The sequence below is a fragment of the Dipodomys ordii genome, unplaced genomic scaffold (assembly GCF_000151885.1).
Source record: "Dipodomys ordii isolate 6190 unplaced genomic scaffold, Dord_2.0 Scaffold9, whole genome shotgun sequence".
Lineage (NCBI taxonomy): Eukaryota > Metazoa > Chordata > Mammalia > Rodentia > Heteromyidae > Dipodomys > Dipodomys ordii.
In genome coordinates this window covers 23,448,441-23,468,129 of record NW_012267225.1, presented here as the reverse complement: position 1 = coordinate 23,468,129, position 19,689 = coordinate 23,448,441, and the positions used below count along the sequence as shown (strand labels likewise).

Below are 19,689 nucleotides of genomic sequence, written 5' to 3'. Positions count from 1 at the left end.
GATTATAAGTGTGAAACCCCTGGGCATTCAGCTCATACTTGATTCTTGATGGACACATTTACCTTTCTTCAGAAAATCTAAGAAAATATGTAAAATCTAGAATATCTCAAACTTTTTAACTTATCTAGAATTGGCATATATTGTAATGATATATTAGTATCTGTAATACATAGGTAGTTTTTTTTAGTTTGTAAAGCACTATTGTGTTATTTTTCTCATTTGTTCTGCTCACTACTCTTAGGTATAAAAAGAATTATGAAATGAGATCAGGTAAACTGTATTTATTCATTTATTTACCCAACAAATATTTTTGAGCACTTAACTTACCAGACACTATTCTAGGCACTGTATATGGCAGAGACAAAATATGATGAGACTCCGTGTGTTTAATGACTAGTATAACACCATATAGCTGGTCCAATGAATTATTGTGAAGGGATGGCTAGAATCTACCACTTAACTTAAAAGAGGTTTTGGGTTTTTTATTGTTAGGGGCTTTTTGTTGTTGTTGTTTGGTTTAGTTTTTGTCCATACTGAGGATTGAACTCAGGGTCTTATGCTTGCTTGGCAAATGCTTTACTGATGAGCCACACTTCTAGCAGTTTCCTTGGTAAACACTGTGGCTCTTTTATAGAAATAACACCATCTTTTGTTGCTTATAAAAAGTAAATGTTTTAAAATCTGAGAATTTGCACGTAAGCAATAGAAAAACAAGGTATTAGGGGCAATTTCTGTCTCAGATGATTTACCCTAGGCCTGGTTTTCCTTACAGATGTATTGGTTTAAAAAAAAAAAAGAGTTGCCGGGGAAACATTGAACCTGCCCCCAGTTCTCATTAGACCCCTTTCCTGTAGGTCAAATTTGTCTTCTATACTATGCAATCACTATACACTTTCTATTTTCTTATGCCTATTCAAAAATAGCCAACCTGACCACATGATCTCTAGTAAAGCAGAGGCTAGCTCTGTGGACCACTGTGTAGTACGAGTCACTTCAAGGATGCCTAAGTTGCACACTACTGAAACTTTTCTCTGTGCTTTCAACTAAAATAATCCTCTTGCTTTTAATAGTTGACATTGTGTTCATGTGATTCCAACAAAAATCTAATATTTTTTCTGGGATTTTGGAAGATGGTTTCTGTCTAACCCAGGTGAATTTACTCTTAGACTCTCAGATGTGAGATATAGTTCCTAACTAATTTTGGAACTATTCAGAGATGATGTTCACCCCCTTAGAAGAGCATGGCTAAATGACAGAGTAAACACAAAGAGACCCAAATATCCCAACTGTTCTTGTTTCCTACCTTAGGTCATGTAGTGCCTTTCTGTTTCATTCATAATGTCACATACCCTCTGTCTCTGCCCTCATAACCCCTCTGTGTATTCTTTCTTAGCCATGAAGCTTCTGAAAAAAGCTTCAGGAAGTGATTCCTTTCCCTAGGGATTGTGTTCAGTAGCTCTTGCATATCAGAAGATCTATAAACATGATTTTTCCCTGCTCTATTTGAGTCAGTAGCTAAGCTAGAAATATTACTCCAAAACTCCAATGTACTGTATAACCTTCTGCTTTGTCAGAAATAACTGTTGTCCATATGAACTCTCAACTCTCTTCTATCTGTTCCTTAGACTCTGGCTTTCTTAATTTGTTCCTGTGTTCAAGACCAGTGTTTTTAAGAGGGGGAAATCTGTAAACATTTCTCTAGCTTAGCATTGGCCCTTTGCATCACCATTGTTAGCTGTTAAATATTGTTTCTGTTGCAAAAGGATAATGTTATATATGATCAAAATCAGATAATTAGATAATTCATCTCAGTAGTAAATATAAAGCAGCAGATTTATTCCCAGCAATTCTACTCTAATAAAGCTTTTTAATTTTAATATCACAAAAGGGAAATATTAAGAGAGCATTCCACATTCTTTCTATATGAAGATATAAGGTGTTTATAGACTCAAAGAATATGAGATTTGCTATTCTCACCTGTGATGTTAAAAAGGAAAATTGCTCCCTTCTCCCATTCTGGATTTCAAAATTGAGGCTGAGTCTTCTAAACATATGACATGATTATAAGTATGTTGTGGTATTCAAAGCTTTATAATTGCATACATGCAAGGGCACAACCTGTTCCCTTTTCTCTTTTGCATTTTCTTTCTCCTTTAATAAGTAACTCACAATTAGTATAACCTTTGGATTCTCTCCTAATAGAAAAAAAATGAAGTGTTTGGGAAAGAACCCATTATTTCAATAGAGGATGAAGTTGTAGAATAGTTGACCTATATACTTCTGAGGTCTTCTAAAACAAACTAATCATGAAAAGAACCATACTGAGATTGTTTAAGAAAACACTGTGAGAGAAATAACTCTCTTTTGTTTCTTATAGAGAGCAAATGTTTTCAAATCTCAGAACTTATTTAGGTACTGACATTATAAAGTACTGGGGGAAATTTCTGTCTAAGAAGATTTACCCCATACCTGGTGTTCCTTTCACTTCATTCAAAACTCAGTATACCCTATTCATTCCTCATGACCTTGCTCAGTTATGCAAGTGACAAAGCAAAGTGTTCATATAGGTTTGGTTTTGACACACATAGAATGCAATGTCAATCCAAGGGATAAGCAGAGGGAGAGTTGCAGGAGCAAATTGCTTAAAAAGGGAACATGTCACATAGATGCCCCACCACTCTGCTGCTCTTTGGCTGCCCTTCCCTAATAGTTTGCAAGAATTGCCAGAAAAACAAACAAACCTACCTCCAATGCACATTTGGGTATGTATCCAGCAAAATATCCCCAAGTGTTGTTATGCTATGTTACCACCTGTTCTTTGCCTTTATATAGACACATTGTGCCAACATACTGTAATAGCTGCTTCAAATTTAAATGAATTTATTTTACTCCTATCTCATATTCAAATTGGGAAGCACAGATATTGACACGAATGTGTGTGTGTGTGTGTGTGTGTGTGTGTGTGTGTGTGTGTGTGTGCTGTGCTGGAACTAAGGCTTGGATGCGATCCTTTTTTTTTTTTTTTCCTTTATGGCTGGCACTACCACTTGAGCCATAGCTTCACTTACAGCTTTTTGATGTTTAATTGGAGATCAGAGTCTTACGGACTTTCTTACAAAACCACAGTCCTCAGATCTGAGTAGCTAGGATTGCAGGCATGAGCCATTGGCACTTAGCACCGCTCTGTATTTTTAAAGGACGATTTCTGGAGCAGTTTATAGGTTATTGAACTTCAAGATTTTGAACAAACAGGTATGTAAAAAGAACAAACCCTTGCGATGCTCCTGGCATTTTATTGGTAGCTGATTTGTGGAGAAAGCTAAGATTTTCCTGTACCACAGTTGTTCAAAAGTCTTGTTATTATAATAACCCACAATTATGAACAAACGTAAACACAAACTGGGAAAAATGGGCAAAATCTTTGATTACTTATTGGAGAAAGAGATTCAGAAAAATTATAATCTTTAAGGAAACAGCTATTGTGAGATTACAATATTTTTAATTTAACTTAGTTTATATCTATTTTAGGATTTTTAATTTTAGTATGTATATATTATTGTTATTATAAAGGTGTGATACAGAGGGGTTACACTTATATGTCATTTCTTTTTTAACAGTTTCACCCCTTCCCTCACTCCCAGTTTTTCCCTCCTGTCCCCACACACAAGTTGTATAGTTCATTTTCAACATGGTATCTAGTGAGTATCACTGCTGCATTTGTTCACTCTTTGTCCAACCCTTTCTGTTCCCCTGTCTTGCCCTACCCCAAACTGATAAACCTATAAACAAGACAAAAGGTAAAGAAAACAAAAATCGCAGCAAGAAAATTTAAAACCTCTTGATAGCCAGAGGGTACAGCACTTAATAGAACTGTTATATCTTTCTATCAAATGCTTCCTCATATGGACTAGAGGAAGGAATAGGAAAGCAATACAGAAGGGCAGATCTTTATTTTTAAGATCCATGGTGATGGAGTCACTGTCTCTACTTTGATTTCAGCAAAGAATGTTTTAGAGAAATTAAAAGGAAGCCGAGAGACTAATTTAAAAAAATCCTTCAGGAATACCAAAGCCACTGAACAATCTCCACATGCCCTCCATCTTAATACTTAGGAAAATGGTGCTGAATTTGGAATACAAAGAGAATTGTGCTTTGGATCCCAACTGGGGGTTTTAAATACTAATGATTCGCAAGACAATGGAGAGCCCATTTCCCAAGCATACTAAGTTGTTTAAAAGGCACCAGATGGAGCAAGGGGAATAAAACACAAGTATTGCTGTGATGTTGGGCTTTGCTACTTATCTCTCTGACAAACCTACAGAGAAAGAAAAATAGTTAATGATATTGTACCCTTTGTATTTTGGCTCTTTGGAATTTTAGCAACCCTCAGCATCTTTAAAAAAAAAATGAGATCCCAGCTAAATTTTCTGTCTACCTTGGTGATTTTCTCTGATTCTGGTTATTGAATTATATAGGCCCTGGATTCAAAGTCACAATATAGAACAAATCAAATCCTACCAAATAAAAGAACCAGTTGTGCTTTGAAGCACAAGGCCTTGGTCCAAAGAGCTATAAAGGGTTCTTGAGTCCTTTTTTAGCCATGGAAAGTCACCTTAAATCAGAACCAGATGTAAATTACTAAATGAACCTTAAGTTCCTAATTGGAGACACAGTCGGGCTGTAAGACATTTAGCAAATTACAAACAAAATGTTCTTGTTTACATTACATTAAATGGCTTTAAAGCTGCAGCCAAAGAGCTAAATAAACACGCTGTTATGCTAAAAATGGAGTGGAAAGCCTATTCAGGACTTGGTGTATTTGGGAGAAACCACAGCCCACGGATGCCCAGAGTGTATTTTTGTAAATGCTAGTCGTGTTGTGGAAGGAGAGAGTAGCTTTACTTGGAGTTGTAGAGCCTAATGAGCACATATCACTTGCAGGGAAACTGTTTGAATACTGTAACATATGCCTTCTTTCAGGATGCATAATTCATATCCAAGGATATTAGCCACAGCAGTTCAGCTCAATAGCAGCACCTCATTATTTTATCTCTCAGTATTTATTCCTATGTTTGACGCCTCATGAAATTACTGTTAATGTGTTTATATAAGGGCAGATCTGACACAAGTGGGAAGAATGTAATTTCCTCCTCGTTCTTTCCTGCTGCTGTGTCCTCTTCCCTGGTAGAAGTGGCAAGTGTAAATAGTTAATTTGCTTCAATTATGAGCCTGTCCTGCTAAATTAGAAGCAGCAGGGATATGAAGAGCCAGAATTATACTTAGGAGGCAGCTGACAAATCTCTGAGCCCATGGAATCAAATCACTTACTCCTCGTTGGGGCTCAAACATCCACTGTATAAATGCTGCTGGGATTTTTTCCCCGGTTATGATAAAATTTGGATTTTATGTCAACAATACTTAATGGTAACACAAATCTTGTTGTACTAGGTTCACCCATGTGTTTATCTTGACCATTTCCTTTATAAGCACATACTCTGTGTGTGTGTGTGTGTGTGTGTGTGTGTGTGTGTGTGTGTGTATGTGTATACACTGGTGCTTGAACTCAAGGCCTGGTCATTGCCCCTTGGACTTTTTGCTTAAGGTTGGTGCTCTACCCCTTGGGCAACACTTCCACTTCTAGCTTCTAGCTTTTTTTCTGTTCTTTTCTTTCCTCCTTTCCTTTTCTTTTTTGTGGTTAATAGAGATCAGATTCTCACAGACTTCCCTCCTTGAGCTGGGTTAGAACCACAATCCTCATATCTCAGCTTCCTGAGTAGCTAGATCTTCAAAACTACAAGTGTCCAGTGGCCAATTTTTTAAGCTATACAATGAAGGGTATACAAAAGAGTTGTTCATTTAAAAACTGTAGCATGTAAGTGAACTTTGCACTTAGATAAATTTGAAACAATCAATTAAGATTGTTACATGAAAATACAAGCAGGTTTAGTTTTATAATTCAGGTACTTATGTGAATTATACATACACATATGTATCAATGCAACACACCAGGGAATTAATATATATGGTATATGTATATATTCATATCATAGTAGGGAAGCTTGTTCATTTGAAAGTTTCCATGATATTGTGAAGACAACATCAACATGCTAGTCATTCAAAACTGTTCTGATTTATGTGTTAGTTGTAAAAATGTTTGGGGTGGCTTTTATATCTATCAACTTCTGTATTTCCATTGAGGAATGTTAAGTTTAGAAGAAGCAATTCAGTAATCCATCTTTAGCACTCATGCTAATGCTGATTCACAAAAGGAATGGTCCCCTGCCAAGAGCTGTGCACTCAGTAGCACTGTTTCTATCAACAGCCCGCATATATGATAGTGGTTCTATAATACTGTATTGCTTAGTGACCTTGTATCCATCTTAGTCTTGTAAGTGCATTCTGTGAAGTTGGCACCAATGACAAGATCCCCCACTGACAGGTCGCTCAGAGCATGTCTGTTGTTAATTGATGTATGACTGTTTCCTGACTGCCTACTATGTACCAATCACTGCACTGCATGCTGAGGCTTCCATGGTAAACCCACAAGAACAGGCTTTGAGTTACATGGCAGAAAGAGCCTTCAAAAGGCATTCTTATAATGCTTTTTGAGCAGCCACTGAGTTTGGATTCTCAAGATGGATTCATTTTTAAAAAATTATATCTGTATTATATTTAAGTGGTTGTACATAAGAGCTACCATTCAACAAATCAGTTTATAAATACAATGAATTTTGATTGATATCACTCTTTTCATCAAGAGGATTTATTGAACCAGATTGGTTAGATTCACACCATGGCTCTTTTGCAACATACTTGGCATAAAACAGTGGGTAAGCTAATCACCATTATAGTCTGTTTTCTTACCTGTAAAATTGGAGTATCCATACAAATGTGACATTCTTGCTGGAAGAATTTAAGATAATGTGCACAAGATATAATTTTTATGCCCTTTTTCATTCATACCTTTAGTGTCTCCCATTACATAGGTACATAGCAATCTACTGATTAAGGCAAATTGAACAGCAGTAATTTCCCTAGTCATCCTTATTTGATAAATCAGTAAACATATTTTATAGCTATCTTTTAAGGCAGGGAGCCTGTTTTTGGCTCCTACCAGCCCAGAACCAGGTCACACCAATATTGTTGGGACACTTAGATGGAGTAGACAGTGCTAAAAGAAAGCACTAGCAAGATTTTGTCAAATCATGTAATATTTTCAGTTCCATGAATGCTACCTGATAAAATTCTCTTGAGTTTTGAAACCCATAAGAAAATGCTGAGCAAATCACACAAGATGGAAATTTGTAACTACATTTAAGAACTAAGCTGTAGGCAAAATACAAATGTGCTTGCTTTGACTGACCTAAATAATAACAGTCCTGAAAGAAGATGCACATTTTAAAAGATAAAGCTTGGAATTATGATTAAATTCTTCACCTTTAAACACAACTATATTGCTATGTATTTTCTATAAATAGGAAACAGTAGTGGGAAAAATGCACTTGAACTTCTCCAGAAAAGAAAACACAATTTACGTTTTTTTAATAATGTTTGAATGAAATTCAGAGTTTGAAGAATTTTACACTTGTTTTTCCTTATAACTGTAACAACTGTTGAAATATGACTAGAGATTAAAACCAGTGCACTAAAGAAGAAAGAAGGAATTAAACAGTATACATAAGGTTTTTCTTTTCTCTGTTGGATGAATTGTTTAGAGAAAGAGAAGAAAGCTGAAGAGCAAAACAAGATTTATGAGCCTTATTTTCCTTTCAGTTTGTCATATTCAGTGACATTGACCTGCTGATTTTAATTAGGGATTATCAGCCTCTAAAAACACGTGTAACTTGCTGGTATTTGGAGCATTTTTAAAAGGATTTGGTGAAGCATTATATCATATGCACAGGACTTGCATTCCCTAGAATTACTATTTGATATCTATCTACGTATGTTTCCTTTTAACCATCATATATGTTTTAGTTTAACCACTAAGATGCAATCCTTAGATAGGATATGGTAGCTTTCTTGGAATAACAAACCACAGTGTATAACTAAGTTAGGACAGGATAAATTCAAAAGTGCTTGGATGAGCTAGAGAAAATGATAAATGATGTATTATGATTTCTAAATCCTCATCTGGCCAACTTTGTACTTTATTTCAAACAGCTGTGGACCATTTGGAAGCCATTTTGTAGCACAACTGAGTACTAATATTTACTGTAGGAATCACATACCTTTAAAATATTTGTCTTCCCTTGAGAGAGAAAGAGACCATTTCTTTACCAAACTTAACTTTGACACAAATCAGACCCATTCTCCTAGTGTAGGTCTGTGCACTTGATCACGGCAGTGATTATTCATTGCCAAAGGCATTCCCCAAACTCTTTGGCTTCTATGAAAAAAGGACTTTCCCTATTTATCTAAAAGGACTATCCCATAACTAGAAGTTTTGAAACATTTTGGGGAAATGTTTTGCTAATTTTTTTCTATGCTGGTACTGGGACTGAACCACAGCTCTACTTTTGGTTTTTGGTGGTTAATTGGAGAAAAATGTCTCATGCACTTTCCAGCCTCGGCTGGCTTTGAACCAAAATCCTCAAAACTCAGCCTCCTTAGTGGCTAAGATTACAGGCATAAGCCATCAGAACCCAGCTACTAATTATTTTTAAATATGATTCTAAAATGAGATTTATACACACACACTGTACACACACACACACGCATGCATACATCCTTTGCTTGTGAAATTCTTACATGTTATCACCATTCTTTCATAATTGAGGTCTTCAGACATTTTTACTAAATATAGGAATCCACACATCATCCTGGTCCAATTTTAGAAGCAGCATCGGGGAGATATACACAGTGTGTAATATTGGAGTTATTAGGTAATTCTCAAAGGTAAAGGGCCTGATTATTGTTGGGAAGGCCACCTCAGACATTAATTCTGATCTGGGTTACTCTCTCTTAAACACAATTATAGAAATATGCCTCTCCCCCTGAACATCAGCAGCTATTCAGGATAGAGTGGATCCATCAATCCCAATAATGTGACATGATGCATTCACCCTTTTCTAAAGTGGTGTCTAGGCATTTATATAATGATCCCAACATAGCTAATCATCAATAGGCAATAGGGAGCCATTTGTAGAAAACAGAGAACTCTGAATGCTAGGCAGGTATCCCCTAATAACATCGATCCTGGAGTAAAACCCAGGGCAATGTTCAACCTTAAATGCGTGGAGTTAGCCACCTTTCTCCAATGGTTCTTAATCAACAAATTTCACAAAATTTAACTCATTGTGCAGTGTTAACTGCCAGGATCCAGAAAGGGATAGTAGTGTAGTGACTCAGTCGCTGTGTCAACAGAAACCAGATGAGAGAAAGCTTTGGAGATGCTGGACTCGAGCCATCTGATAATGCCATCTTATCTGCTACTTCTTAGAAAATGCCATGTTGGGCATTGCTATGGAACAAAGTGTGTTGTTTATCTTTGGAAACTACAAGAACCCTACTTATCTAACAAAGTCACTTGGAGTAGCATATTAATGAAAATGTGATGAAACTATTCAGGGTACACCAATGTACATTGACATCAAAGGCATATTTACTGAGTATTATCTTCCAAGTCCTCAATAGATAACTATTTCGGAGAAAATACTATCTCTTAAACAGGTTTTAGGTATTAAAAAAGTATAAACACTGTCAATTTAATGTTATTCATTATAAATTCTGTCTTAGAAAAGAGGTTTATGGAAAAGCCATAAACAGAAATCAATCTCCCAAGAAAAATAAATCAATAAAATTTAGAAAAGCTATTTGTTTGTGAACATTGTGCCACTAAGATATATAATAAACCTGGACTATTACAGGTTTTACCCTATACTGGCATTTTTCCCACCTGCAATCTTCCAGAAATAAATCTGACTTTCACTTCTAATAATTGGATCAATAATTGAGAACACTCCTGCAACTCTATTGCTTTACTTAAACCAAACAATTGTTGGCTTTTTGCTGTAAGTAACAGCAGGAACAAAATTTCCAAATCAGATATTTTTAAGTTTGTTTGGATGGCAGAATTATTCAATTATAGTATTGTACTAATTTTGATCTTTATTTTAATTAGCTTTTATTATACCAATATGCCAAATATAAAATCTACCACCCTAGAGAAGAATCATTTGTAAATTCACTTCATAGGGTCCTATTATAATTCTGTTGACAAGATTGATTATTCATTTACTCTAAGTAAAATAGTCTGCTTTAATTAAAATATTCATGAGTAAATAGTATTTCTCACATCTTGAAATTCGCAGTTGTGTCCCTGGGCTTGGCAAACCACAGTCATCATTGGAGACCAGAAATTTCCCTGTGCTGCCAACTGGCAGATACTTGTGCCTTTAGACATAATTTATATTTAACTACTCAAACTGATTCTAAAACCACTTTTCTCAAAACCCAGATCTGGTTTTGAGTTCAGCATTACAAAATACTAGCCAAGCCTTAATGTCTAGCTGTAAATTTTGAAATATGGGAAATTGAAAATAGTCATATCAAGGAAAATGAATTTTAGTGTCCACAGTAAATGCTGAGAAAGATTTTGTTCTTTGGGATGGATTTCAAAAGATTGCCAAACATAGTCCAAACCCCTGGAAGGATTAGCTTAATAGCAGCAGATGATCATGTGTTCTCAGTGTGCACTGTCTGATAACTCCTCTCTGTTCAACTTCGCAATCTGACCTTTCGTGTACAAGCAAGTCATTTCAATTCTTGTGGATGATTTCAGCTCATTTTACTTTTGGGCTAGAGATGATAACATCTCAGAAATGAAAAAGCATGTGTAAACGGAGGTTCATTTCAGAACACTTTACCTTTTCAAAGTTCAGTATCCACAGGCTCACATCCTTGTGTCTTGCAAAACACCAGTGCAGGCCTTGCAGCCTGGCATCCATGTGGCTCTCAGGTGCTCAGGGTCCTAAAGATGTCTTTGATCATAACCTCTAATTGCTAATGCTTGGAAGTAGAACTTTGAGAATAAAGTCTTTAAATCGTGATGATCCCCAAAAGTCTTTTACATATCCTCCCATTTTTTTTATTAAACGTGGCAGAAGAATTCCGACTTTGCTTTTATATTTAACATATTTAGCATGGAATATGTATACATATATACACATATGCACATGCATATATGCTAAATATGCTCTCTCTCTAGCTAAATATGCTAACTACAAATATATATTAGACTATGACTGTGCTAAACAATCATCTTTCCATTACATAAATATGAAAGCCTAATTGACTCCTTCTGTGGCTCTCCAAGGAGCCTTCCTCAACATTATCTCTCTAAGCCAATTGCTTCCAGTCTCAAAGTAATTCAAATGAATCCTTCCATATGTACTATGTAAAATGTAGAATTTTACTATTGTTAATTTTATCTTAGTCTCTTGCCATTCTTCATTCAAATCTGTTTTAGAGGAAAACAACCTTGAGAGAGCTGTCTATTATTATTATTATATATATTTGTATGTATGTGTTTGTGTGTAATTATCATTGAGTATGGTACTTCTCTGAAAACAAAAGCAGATTTACTTTCTAATTTAAGATGCTTTGTTGTTGCAGGTCTATAAAAAGAAAACCGAGGCTGCAAAGAAGGAGTACCTGAAGCAACTTGCAGCATACAGAGCCAGCCTGGTATCCAAGGTAACGTGCAATTGTGTGGTATTGTGATGGATCGTGGCCATCTCAGTGCAGACTTTGATAGTCATTTAAAAGCATAAAAGATCACTTTAGCATTTCTGCACAATTTTCTTTGTTGGGAAAAAAGTACATCCTAAACAAAGCCATATGTTATAGAAATATTTGTTCATCACTAGAAGGCCCTGGCATCATCTTCTTGGCCTTTTGTAAAATGCTGTCTACCTGCCGATTATTGGTTTTGTAATGTAGATAAGGCACATTTTTTAATCAAGAGCCAACTCTCTATTTTCCCATACTCAGTTCTTACAACCTTTCCTCCTGCAGAGGAGATGCAAGAAAACGAAAGATTGCATCATTTTGTTGGAAAATTAAAAGGCCATTGAGAAAGATTTCTTGCTTTAGAATCTTTTGAGTATCAGTCCTGGCTGTTTAAATGCTTACTAGTTTTGACTCTGTCTTGTCCTACGCATTTAAAGTTTCATTTCCCCTCATGGAATTTCTTGGAAATGACCTCAGAGTGCTGGATCTGGGAAGGACATGACACTCTGTCATCTCAAGTCCAGTTTTGGTGATTACTTTGTTCATGTGATTCCAGGCTTTAGGCCTTCATCCTGCTTACCCAGGGAAAATAATTCTGATTTTTCTGCCACAAATACCCATCTCCATTATAACACTGGACAAAAACAAATCTATAAATTTGTCATTTATTGAAGAAAACATATGCTGAATACATTGAGTCAGAAAAGAAAAAAGAAGGCAAAATTCAAATGCATAAAAGATTTCAGTACACTATTGGTCTAATCCAACCTTATGTTCAATTACTAAGGATAGATAATGTGAGAAAAATCACAATTTATGATATAACCTTATACTTTCTAACATTTGTATTGTCTCATCTGGATCTCATACTTTTTTTTTTTTGATCATGGGGTTTGAACTCTGGGCTTGTGCGCTGTCCCTGTGCTCTTCAGCTCAAGGTGAGCGCTCTACCTCTTGAGCCATAGCACCATGTCCTGTTTTCTTGTGGTTTATTAGAGATAAGAGTCTCACTGACTTTCTTGCCAGGGCTGGCTTTGAACCATGATCCTCAGATCTCAGCCTCCTGTGTAGCTAGGATTACAGGAGTGAGCTACTGGTGCTCAGCTACTATCTCACACTTTTTAACTTATTTCACTTCAAGCTACTTATATTTTCTTCTGATACCATCTCCTGTGTCACTATCCATATACAATTCACAGAGTATGCCTAAAATTACAACAAAAAAGTGAAGCACCAAAAAGAAGACTCATGTAGCCATTAATTGGGTTGAGATTATCTCAAATTAGCATGGCAGAAAATATAAGGGAGATTTTTATAAACAAATAGTATTATAAGATAAATTTCTTTTGGAATATTGTATTTTTTATTATCCTTACCTAGTTACACAAAGAGATTTGCATTCAACATGTAAGTTTGTGAGTACAATGCATCTTGAGCAAATAGAGTTTCAGTCAATGCATTTTTACATAGGAGAAAATCAATATGGAAAGTGTCACCCTGATACAAAGCACTCAAGCTAATGACATGCAGATTGCTAGGATGTAGTAATACTGACTAAGCCTTTACTTCTGAAACAAATGTCCTCAGATTTGCTCCTAGCTGCAACTTTCTCACTATTCAGTCTCAGAGTTGCAACCCACTGTATATAGGCAATTTTGTATAAATGCTGCGAGTTGCCATTTCTACATTTAAAAACCAAGCACTTTTTTTTACAGCTTACTCTGACATTTTTCTTATCTTTGGTGGTAGAAAGTTTGCTGGAGCTGTTGAATCTCTATGTATAACTATCTATTGCATGAGTATAAATTGGAGGAGAGTTACACTCTCACCAGGTTAGAAAAATAACCCCCTGATGTTGTATATGAGCTAGTGTTGGCTGTCCACTTTCTAGTCACTGTAGTAGAATTACCAGCCATCCTCCCAGCTTCGTACATGATACAGTATATAAAATCTATTTCTCATTTTAATTACACCTAGGCAAATAACTGCCATTCATATGTAAAGATATATTTGTCTACATTGTGATTTTCTCCTACATTTATAAATTATTTCCCTATTTCAAAAGATCTAAAGCAGCAAACAATATACCCCATAATACAGTAATTACAATTCCAGGGAACCACCTATGTACCAGCCAAGCTCCATTTTTTTTTTGTATTTGTTTTTGTTATTATTCATTCATTTGTACATCTGGCAAATTTTCCTGGGCATGTGGTCAGTGCTAGGCTCACAGGATACAATGGAGAATAGGCAAATTCATCCCTTACACATAAAAACTTTCTCTTCAGTCAAGGGCGACCAATAATGAAAACACCAACTATTAAATGATCTGTGCTTTTAGAGTCACTCTAAGGTCAGAAAACAAAGTCTGCTACTTCTCAGTGCTTCTTCCACATCCAGATGCATATCCAGCTCAGGGCTGAACTACATCGTTTCTCATCAGACCCACACAGGTGCTGAGAGACAAAGATGAATGAATTCCAAGTGGAATGTTTCTTGATACTTAAAAGGTTTGAAGCTATATTCTAAAATTAGCTGCTTCTTCCAGAATATAATCAGAAATAGAAACACAGAGACCATGACCATTCCTCTGAAACTGAGTCATGGAATTACAATGATCCTTCCCTTTCAGACAGACATCTCTTTAGTTGCACCCACCATTCACATCTAGTACAGTATCTTCATTATCATAACTTAAGGCTTATGTAAAGCGGAAGTCTACCAAGACAAAAATGGACCAATGACCATAAGTGAATCTTCTTACCTCTGTGATCATCAACAAGACATTACTGACACATCTTCAGCAGGTTATTAAACTTTTTTCTAATTATATAGCTCCATTAGAAATAGCATCTTCCTATCAACAGATCCTCTGAGCTATAGACAGTGCTAATCCATAGATTTCTGCTCCTGATTACAACCACCCTGCCCAGTAAGGCTAAGGACATTTAATCTCTGCTCATCAGGCAAAGATTAAATGGCTTTCCTACCACAGAAAACAGTAGCACTGACATTGAAGATCCAAAGGTCCTAGGCTTTCTCAACCTGAGTAATCATCAAATTCGTTCATATTTAGAATTTCCTCTTATTATCTCCAGTAAAATTTGTTCTAACTCTTACCAATCAACAACTAAGTTTATTTGCATCTGAGGTTTAGATGCCACCTGCCCTTGGTGACCCCGTACTACCTACCACCAGAGGCAGACAGAGACATTCAGTGGAATTGAAGCCTTCAGCATGCTGGGAAGCCCTACCCTATACCATGCTCTTCTATAGGGAAATACTGGCCACTGCCTACTCTGACAAATAGAAGTCAAAATTGATACATAACACTTCAATAGGAGCTTAAAGTATCATAAATGCAGTGCTGGGTAAACAGCAGAACAACTTACTCAATTGCAGGTACTATCATTTAAAGGGAGAAGTTAGAAAAAAAAAAGAAATGGTGAAATGTCAAATGTTAAAAGACAACAGAGAGCTGGGCGCCGGTGGCTCACCACTGTAATCCTAGCTACTCAGGAGGCTGAGATCTAAGGATCGCGGTTCAAAGCCAGCCCGGGCAGGAAAGACTGTGAGACTCCTATCTCCAATTAACCACCAGAAAACCGGAAGTGGCGCTGTAGCTCAAGTAGTAGAGTGCTCGCCTTGAGCTGAAGAGCTGAAGGACAGCACCCAGGCCCAGAGTTCAAGCCCCATGACCGACAAAAAAAAAAAAAAAAAAGGACAACAGAGGAGAGAGCTGTCTTCTCTGCAAGGTGCCCATGACTCACTTCTGTCATCTTATCTACTCAGGAGGCTGAGATCTGAGGATTTTTATTTCAAAGCCAACCTAGACAGGAAAATCTAAAGATGCTTTTCTCCAATTAACCACCAGAAAGTCTCAAATTGTTGAACTAAACTATTTCATTCCCTAAGAAAGTTTAAAAGCGGAAGCAAAAGTTATGAGAGTGGGAGATGATCTCTGGAGGAGCTTCAACCCCTGGTTTTCCAAGTGGAATCAATGGAACCATGTTAGTAGATCTCAAAAAGGGCCACTAAGCCAGGCACCAATGACTTATTCCTGTAATCCTAGTTACTCAGAACACTAAGATCTGAGGATGGTGGTTCAAAGCCAGCCCAGGCAGGAAACTCTGTGAGACTCTTATTTCCAATTAACCACCAGAAATTCGGAAGTAGTGCTGTGATTCAAAAGTGGTAGAGCACTAGCCTTGAGCAAAAAGCTTAGGGACAGTGCCCAGGCTCTGATCTGAGTTCAAGCCCTACAACCACCACCACCAACAACAAAAAAGACCACCACACCACAGCTGTTGAGCTGGGAGACAAGAGGATCTAAATTCATGTCAGGTTTTCTTCTTCTTCTATCTGTCTTATGGATGTTCTAAGTTTCAGCTTAGTCAATTGTTAAGCAGAACCCTTCATCACAGGGTTTTCAGGAGAATAAAATATGAAATCTATATAAATATAAACTATATGGTTCACTTAAGAACATTATGCTAGATGAACTATGTCAATCACACAAAGACAAGTACTCCAGGCTTCCAGTTCCATGAAGAGTTAAAAATAGTCAACTTGTAGAATCAGGAAGCAGTGGTGCCAGGTGCGGGGAGAGGGGGAATGTGGGTTTACTGATCAGATGTCAATTTCAGCCCAGACACAGGAATTAGCTCTAGAAAGATCAACCATACATTATACCTATAATAGACAATCATCTTTTGCATACTTACAAATTTATTAGCAGAGTAGAGCTTATAATGTTGTGTTCCTACCACAATAAAATAAAATCTTAAAAATTAAAAACTCAAGGATAAAAATCACAGTTTAGAATGTCAAATATAAGAATTAAGTAATCTGAATAATTATTACTAGTAGATCTAGTTTGTATGTCATTAAAATTTAGCTGAATCATTTTAATGTAGTGCCAGATGATACAAAAACTACACTAATAACAAATTAATTGCCACATAGCTACTTTCCTTAAAAATACAAAAATACAAGATTATCTAAATACAAACAAAAATGCAATCATCTTTGGAGTTTTTTTATTTGAAATGTTTTTTGTAAACCCTACAAAAGAAGCCAGGTGCATATGCTAAGGTTGCTTGTTCCTTATGCAGTTTTGCACTGCCTAAGGAAGGTCATACTAAGTTGGGCTCTTAAAGCATAAGAGAATCTAGTTTTTCCATAGATAGACTAAGAAATTCCTAGATGTAGGTCTAAATTACTGTGCTGAAAACAATGTATAACTTTAAAGCAATAGAACTAGTTTCATTTCTCCACACAGACCAGAATTTATATTCCCAAAATGAGTGTTGCATTCAAAAGTAGTCACCTTGGGAGGCCACAAACTTATTTTATTATTGCTCCCAGAGTTTAAAATTTTTCTTTCTGAAACTCCTCTTTTAGAACTGCAGTCAGGAAAAGTTTATGAGCCACTCTAGAAAATCAATCTTCTTACATTGTTTTCACACCTCATTCTTTTCCTTAAACATCACTAGATAGAATCCACAGTCTTGGCTTCAACTGGCTATTAGCCTTTCCAAAAAACTGAAATTTGCCATCAAAAGTCAAAGAGCTGTCTGAGAATATGTAAAACAGTATCCCACAGGCTCTGAAGAGAATTCCAGTAGGGACATACCCAAATATCCCTAGTAAATGCAGCATTATTGAAATGACAGTACAGCTTCTCAGAAGTGCCAACCAGGAAGGAGACACAGTATTTGGATGTCTACTGTGTTAACTAACAGCAGTCAGATTCATGGCTTTAAGGCCACACATCAAATAGGAAATTTTGTTTCTACCTTAAGGAGTAGTTCTTGAGCCAGGTGCTGGTGGCTCAAGCCTATAATCCTAGCTGCTCAGAAAGCTGACATCTGAGGATCACAGTTCAAAGCCAGTCTTGACAGGAAAGTCTGTAAAACTCTTCTCCCCAATTAACTAGCAAAAAAATTCTGGACATGTATCTGTGGCTCAGATGGTAGAGCACCAGTCTTGAGAAAAAAAAAACTAAGGAATAGCCCCCAGGCCTGAGTTCCAGCCATAGTACTGGCACAAAACAAAAAAGAGAAGTAGTTTATAAATTAGGGTGCCAATGTTTAGAAAAGACAGTGGAAACTTTTTATTATAGCTTTCTCAAGACACTATTTTCTTGAATGTAAATATCTCTTTTGTCATGATCAATATACATTTTTCAGTTTCCATTAAAGGGAAGGAAATTAGAAACAAAAGAAAAAATGATTTCTTTTTGCAGAATGAGGTAAATTCACTCTCTTATGTTGTAGAGAGAATTATTGAGATAAATACTGAGCCTGAATGTGTAAATGGGATGGATTATTTTATGACGGTTAACATAAAATTTGCAGCTCTGTGAGCCCAGATTGTGATTTAAAGATAATAAAATCTCATGCTTCAGGGTATAAGTTAATCACCTGCACGGACCAGGAAAAATTTTCCTTCCAGAAAGTAACAGCACACAATTGAGTGGGTGCATAAATTTTGTTTAATTTCCAATGCATCGAGTATTGGTCAGTGCTGAAAACAAGAATCAAATTAGATGGGCTATTAATTTGATTTGGTTCAAGAACTCCTCTACAGTGCTTTTTATGTCTTCTGTTTATACTTTGCTATTTTAAATAACAATTACTTTGTCCATCTTCCACTTTTATAGCACATATCATTCCTGAATAAGGGCATTTATCTGCTATATGGCATTAACTTCGTGCTACAAAGTAGATGGGATTGAAATTACCCTGAATAGATATTAGCTTGGTTAATAAGTGTCTTAAGACTTATCAGCTGCATTTGCTATGTATTTTTCACATGCCAAAGCAAACTCTCTACTGATAAGACCCAGAAGGTCTCTATTGCCACCATCTTCTTTTTATTTATAAGAAATGATTTTGAGAAATGCTTTGAGAACAGTATTAAATTGATCATTTCTCCATTTATCCACATAACCAAATTATTAATTTATGACTGTTTGCTATTTTAAAATGAACTTATTTTTACCTATCTTTCAAAATAGTAAAGCAAGTCTATAGTTAATAGATAGTCTATTATATTAGGCTAATTAATAAGTAATCAGGCTGAGTATTAGTGAATCAGCCAGGTGCCAGTAGTTCATGACTGTAATTCTAGCCAATCAGGAGTCTGAGATCTGAGGATCATGATTTGAAACCAGTCCAGGCAGGAAAGTTCGTGAGACCCTAATCTCCAATTTGCCACCAAAAAAAAAAAGCCATAAGTGGACCTTTTGCTCAAGTGATAGAGCTCCAGCTTGGAATGAAAAAGCCAAGGGACAGCACCCAGGACCTGAGTTCAAGCTCCAGCACCAGCCCCAAAATAAAAGTAATCAGAAGTGAAAGCTAAAGGCAGTCTCTCCCCTATCTAAACAAGTAACCTTCACATAAAAACGAAAGTTCTCCCAGTCTGGGTGGAAAAGAGGAAGTTCCCTGGCTGGGGTCTCCTCCTCAGAGGCAATGAGGCTTGTGAGAGATCTCTGCCAGACCTGCTGGACTCTGCAAAACAACAGCTATTTTTTTTTATGTTTTTTATTGTGAAAATACTGTAGAGAGGGGTTACAGTTACATGCGCAAGGTAATGAGTACATTTCCTATCAAGCATTGTTGCCTCCTCCTTTGTTTTTCCCCTACCATCCCTTCCCTCCCATCTCCACAACTACACTTCCCCCCAACCCATCCCCACTCCTACCCCCTCACCCCCACCTAAATTGTAAAGTTCGTTTTCCAACATAGCGTCTTGTACATCTATCTCATTGTTGCAATGGGTCAACCAGTAACTACTGACTCACTCATAAGTGGGCTGCACCCCATGCATCCTGGTGTGCTAGATGCATGGATTACAGAGATTAAGAAGATTCTTTGCCATTAAATCTACCCTTTCCTTAATACAGACCCCCTTCCGTGATATATATTTATGTATATAAATATGGTGTGGCTT

At 36.5% G+C, this 19,689-nt stretch overlaps 1 protein-coding gene across 1 annotated transcript in view; it reads left to right on the top strand.

The window, feature by feature from the left end:
• Positions 1–19,689, top strand: part of Tox (thymocyte selection-associated high mobility group box) — a 307,815-nt gene that overhangs the window by 274,478 nt on the left and 13,648 nt on the right. The window contains exon 6 of the mRNA XM_013009422.1: positions 11,617–11,697. Within this exon, the coding sequence (XP_012864876.1) occupies positions 11,617–11,697 (81 nt within the window). The remainder of the gene's footprint in view (positions 1–11,616; positions 11,698–19,689) is intronic.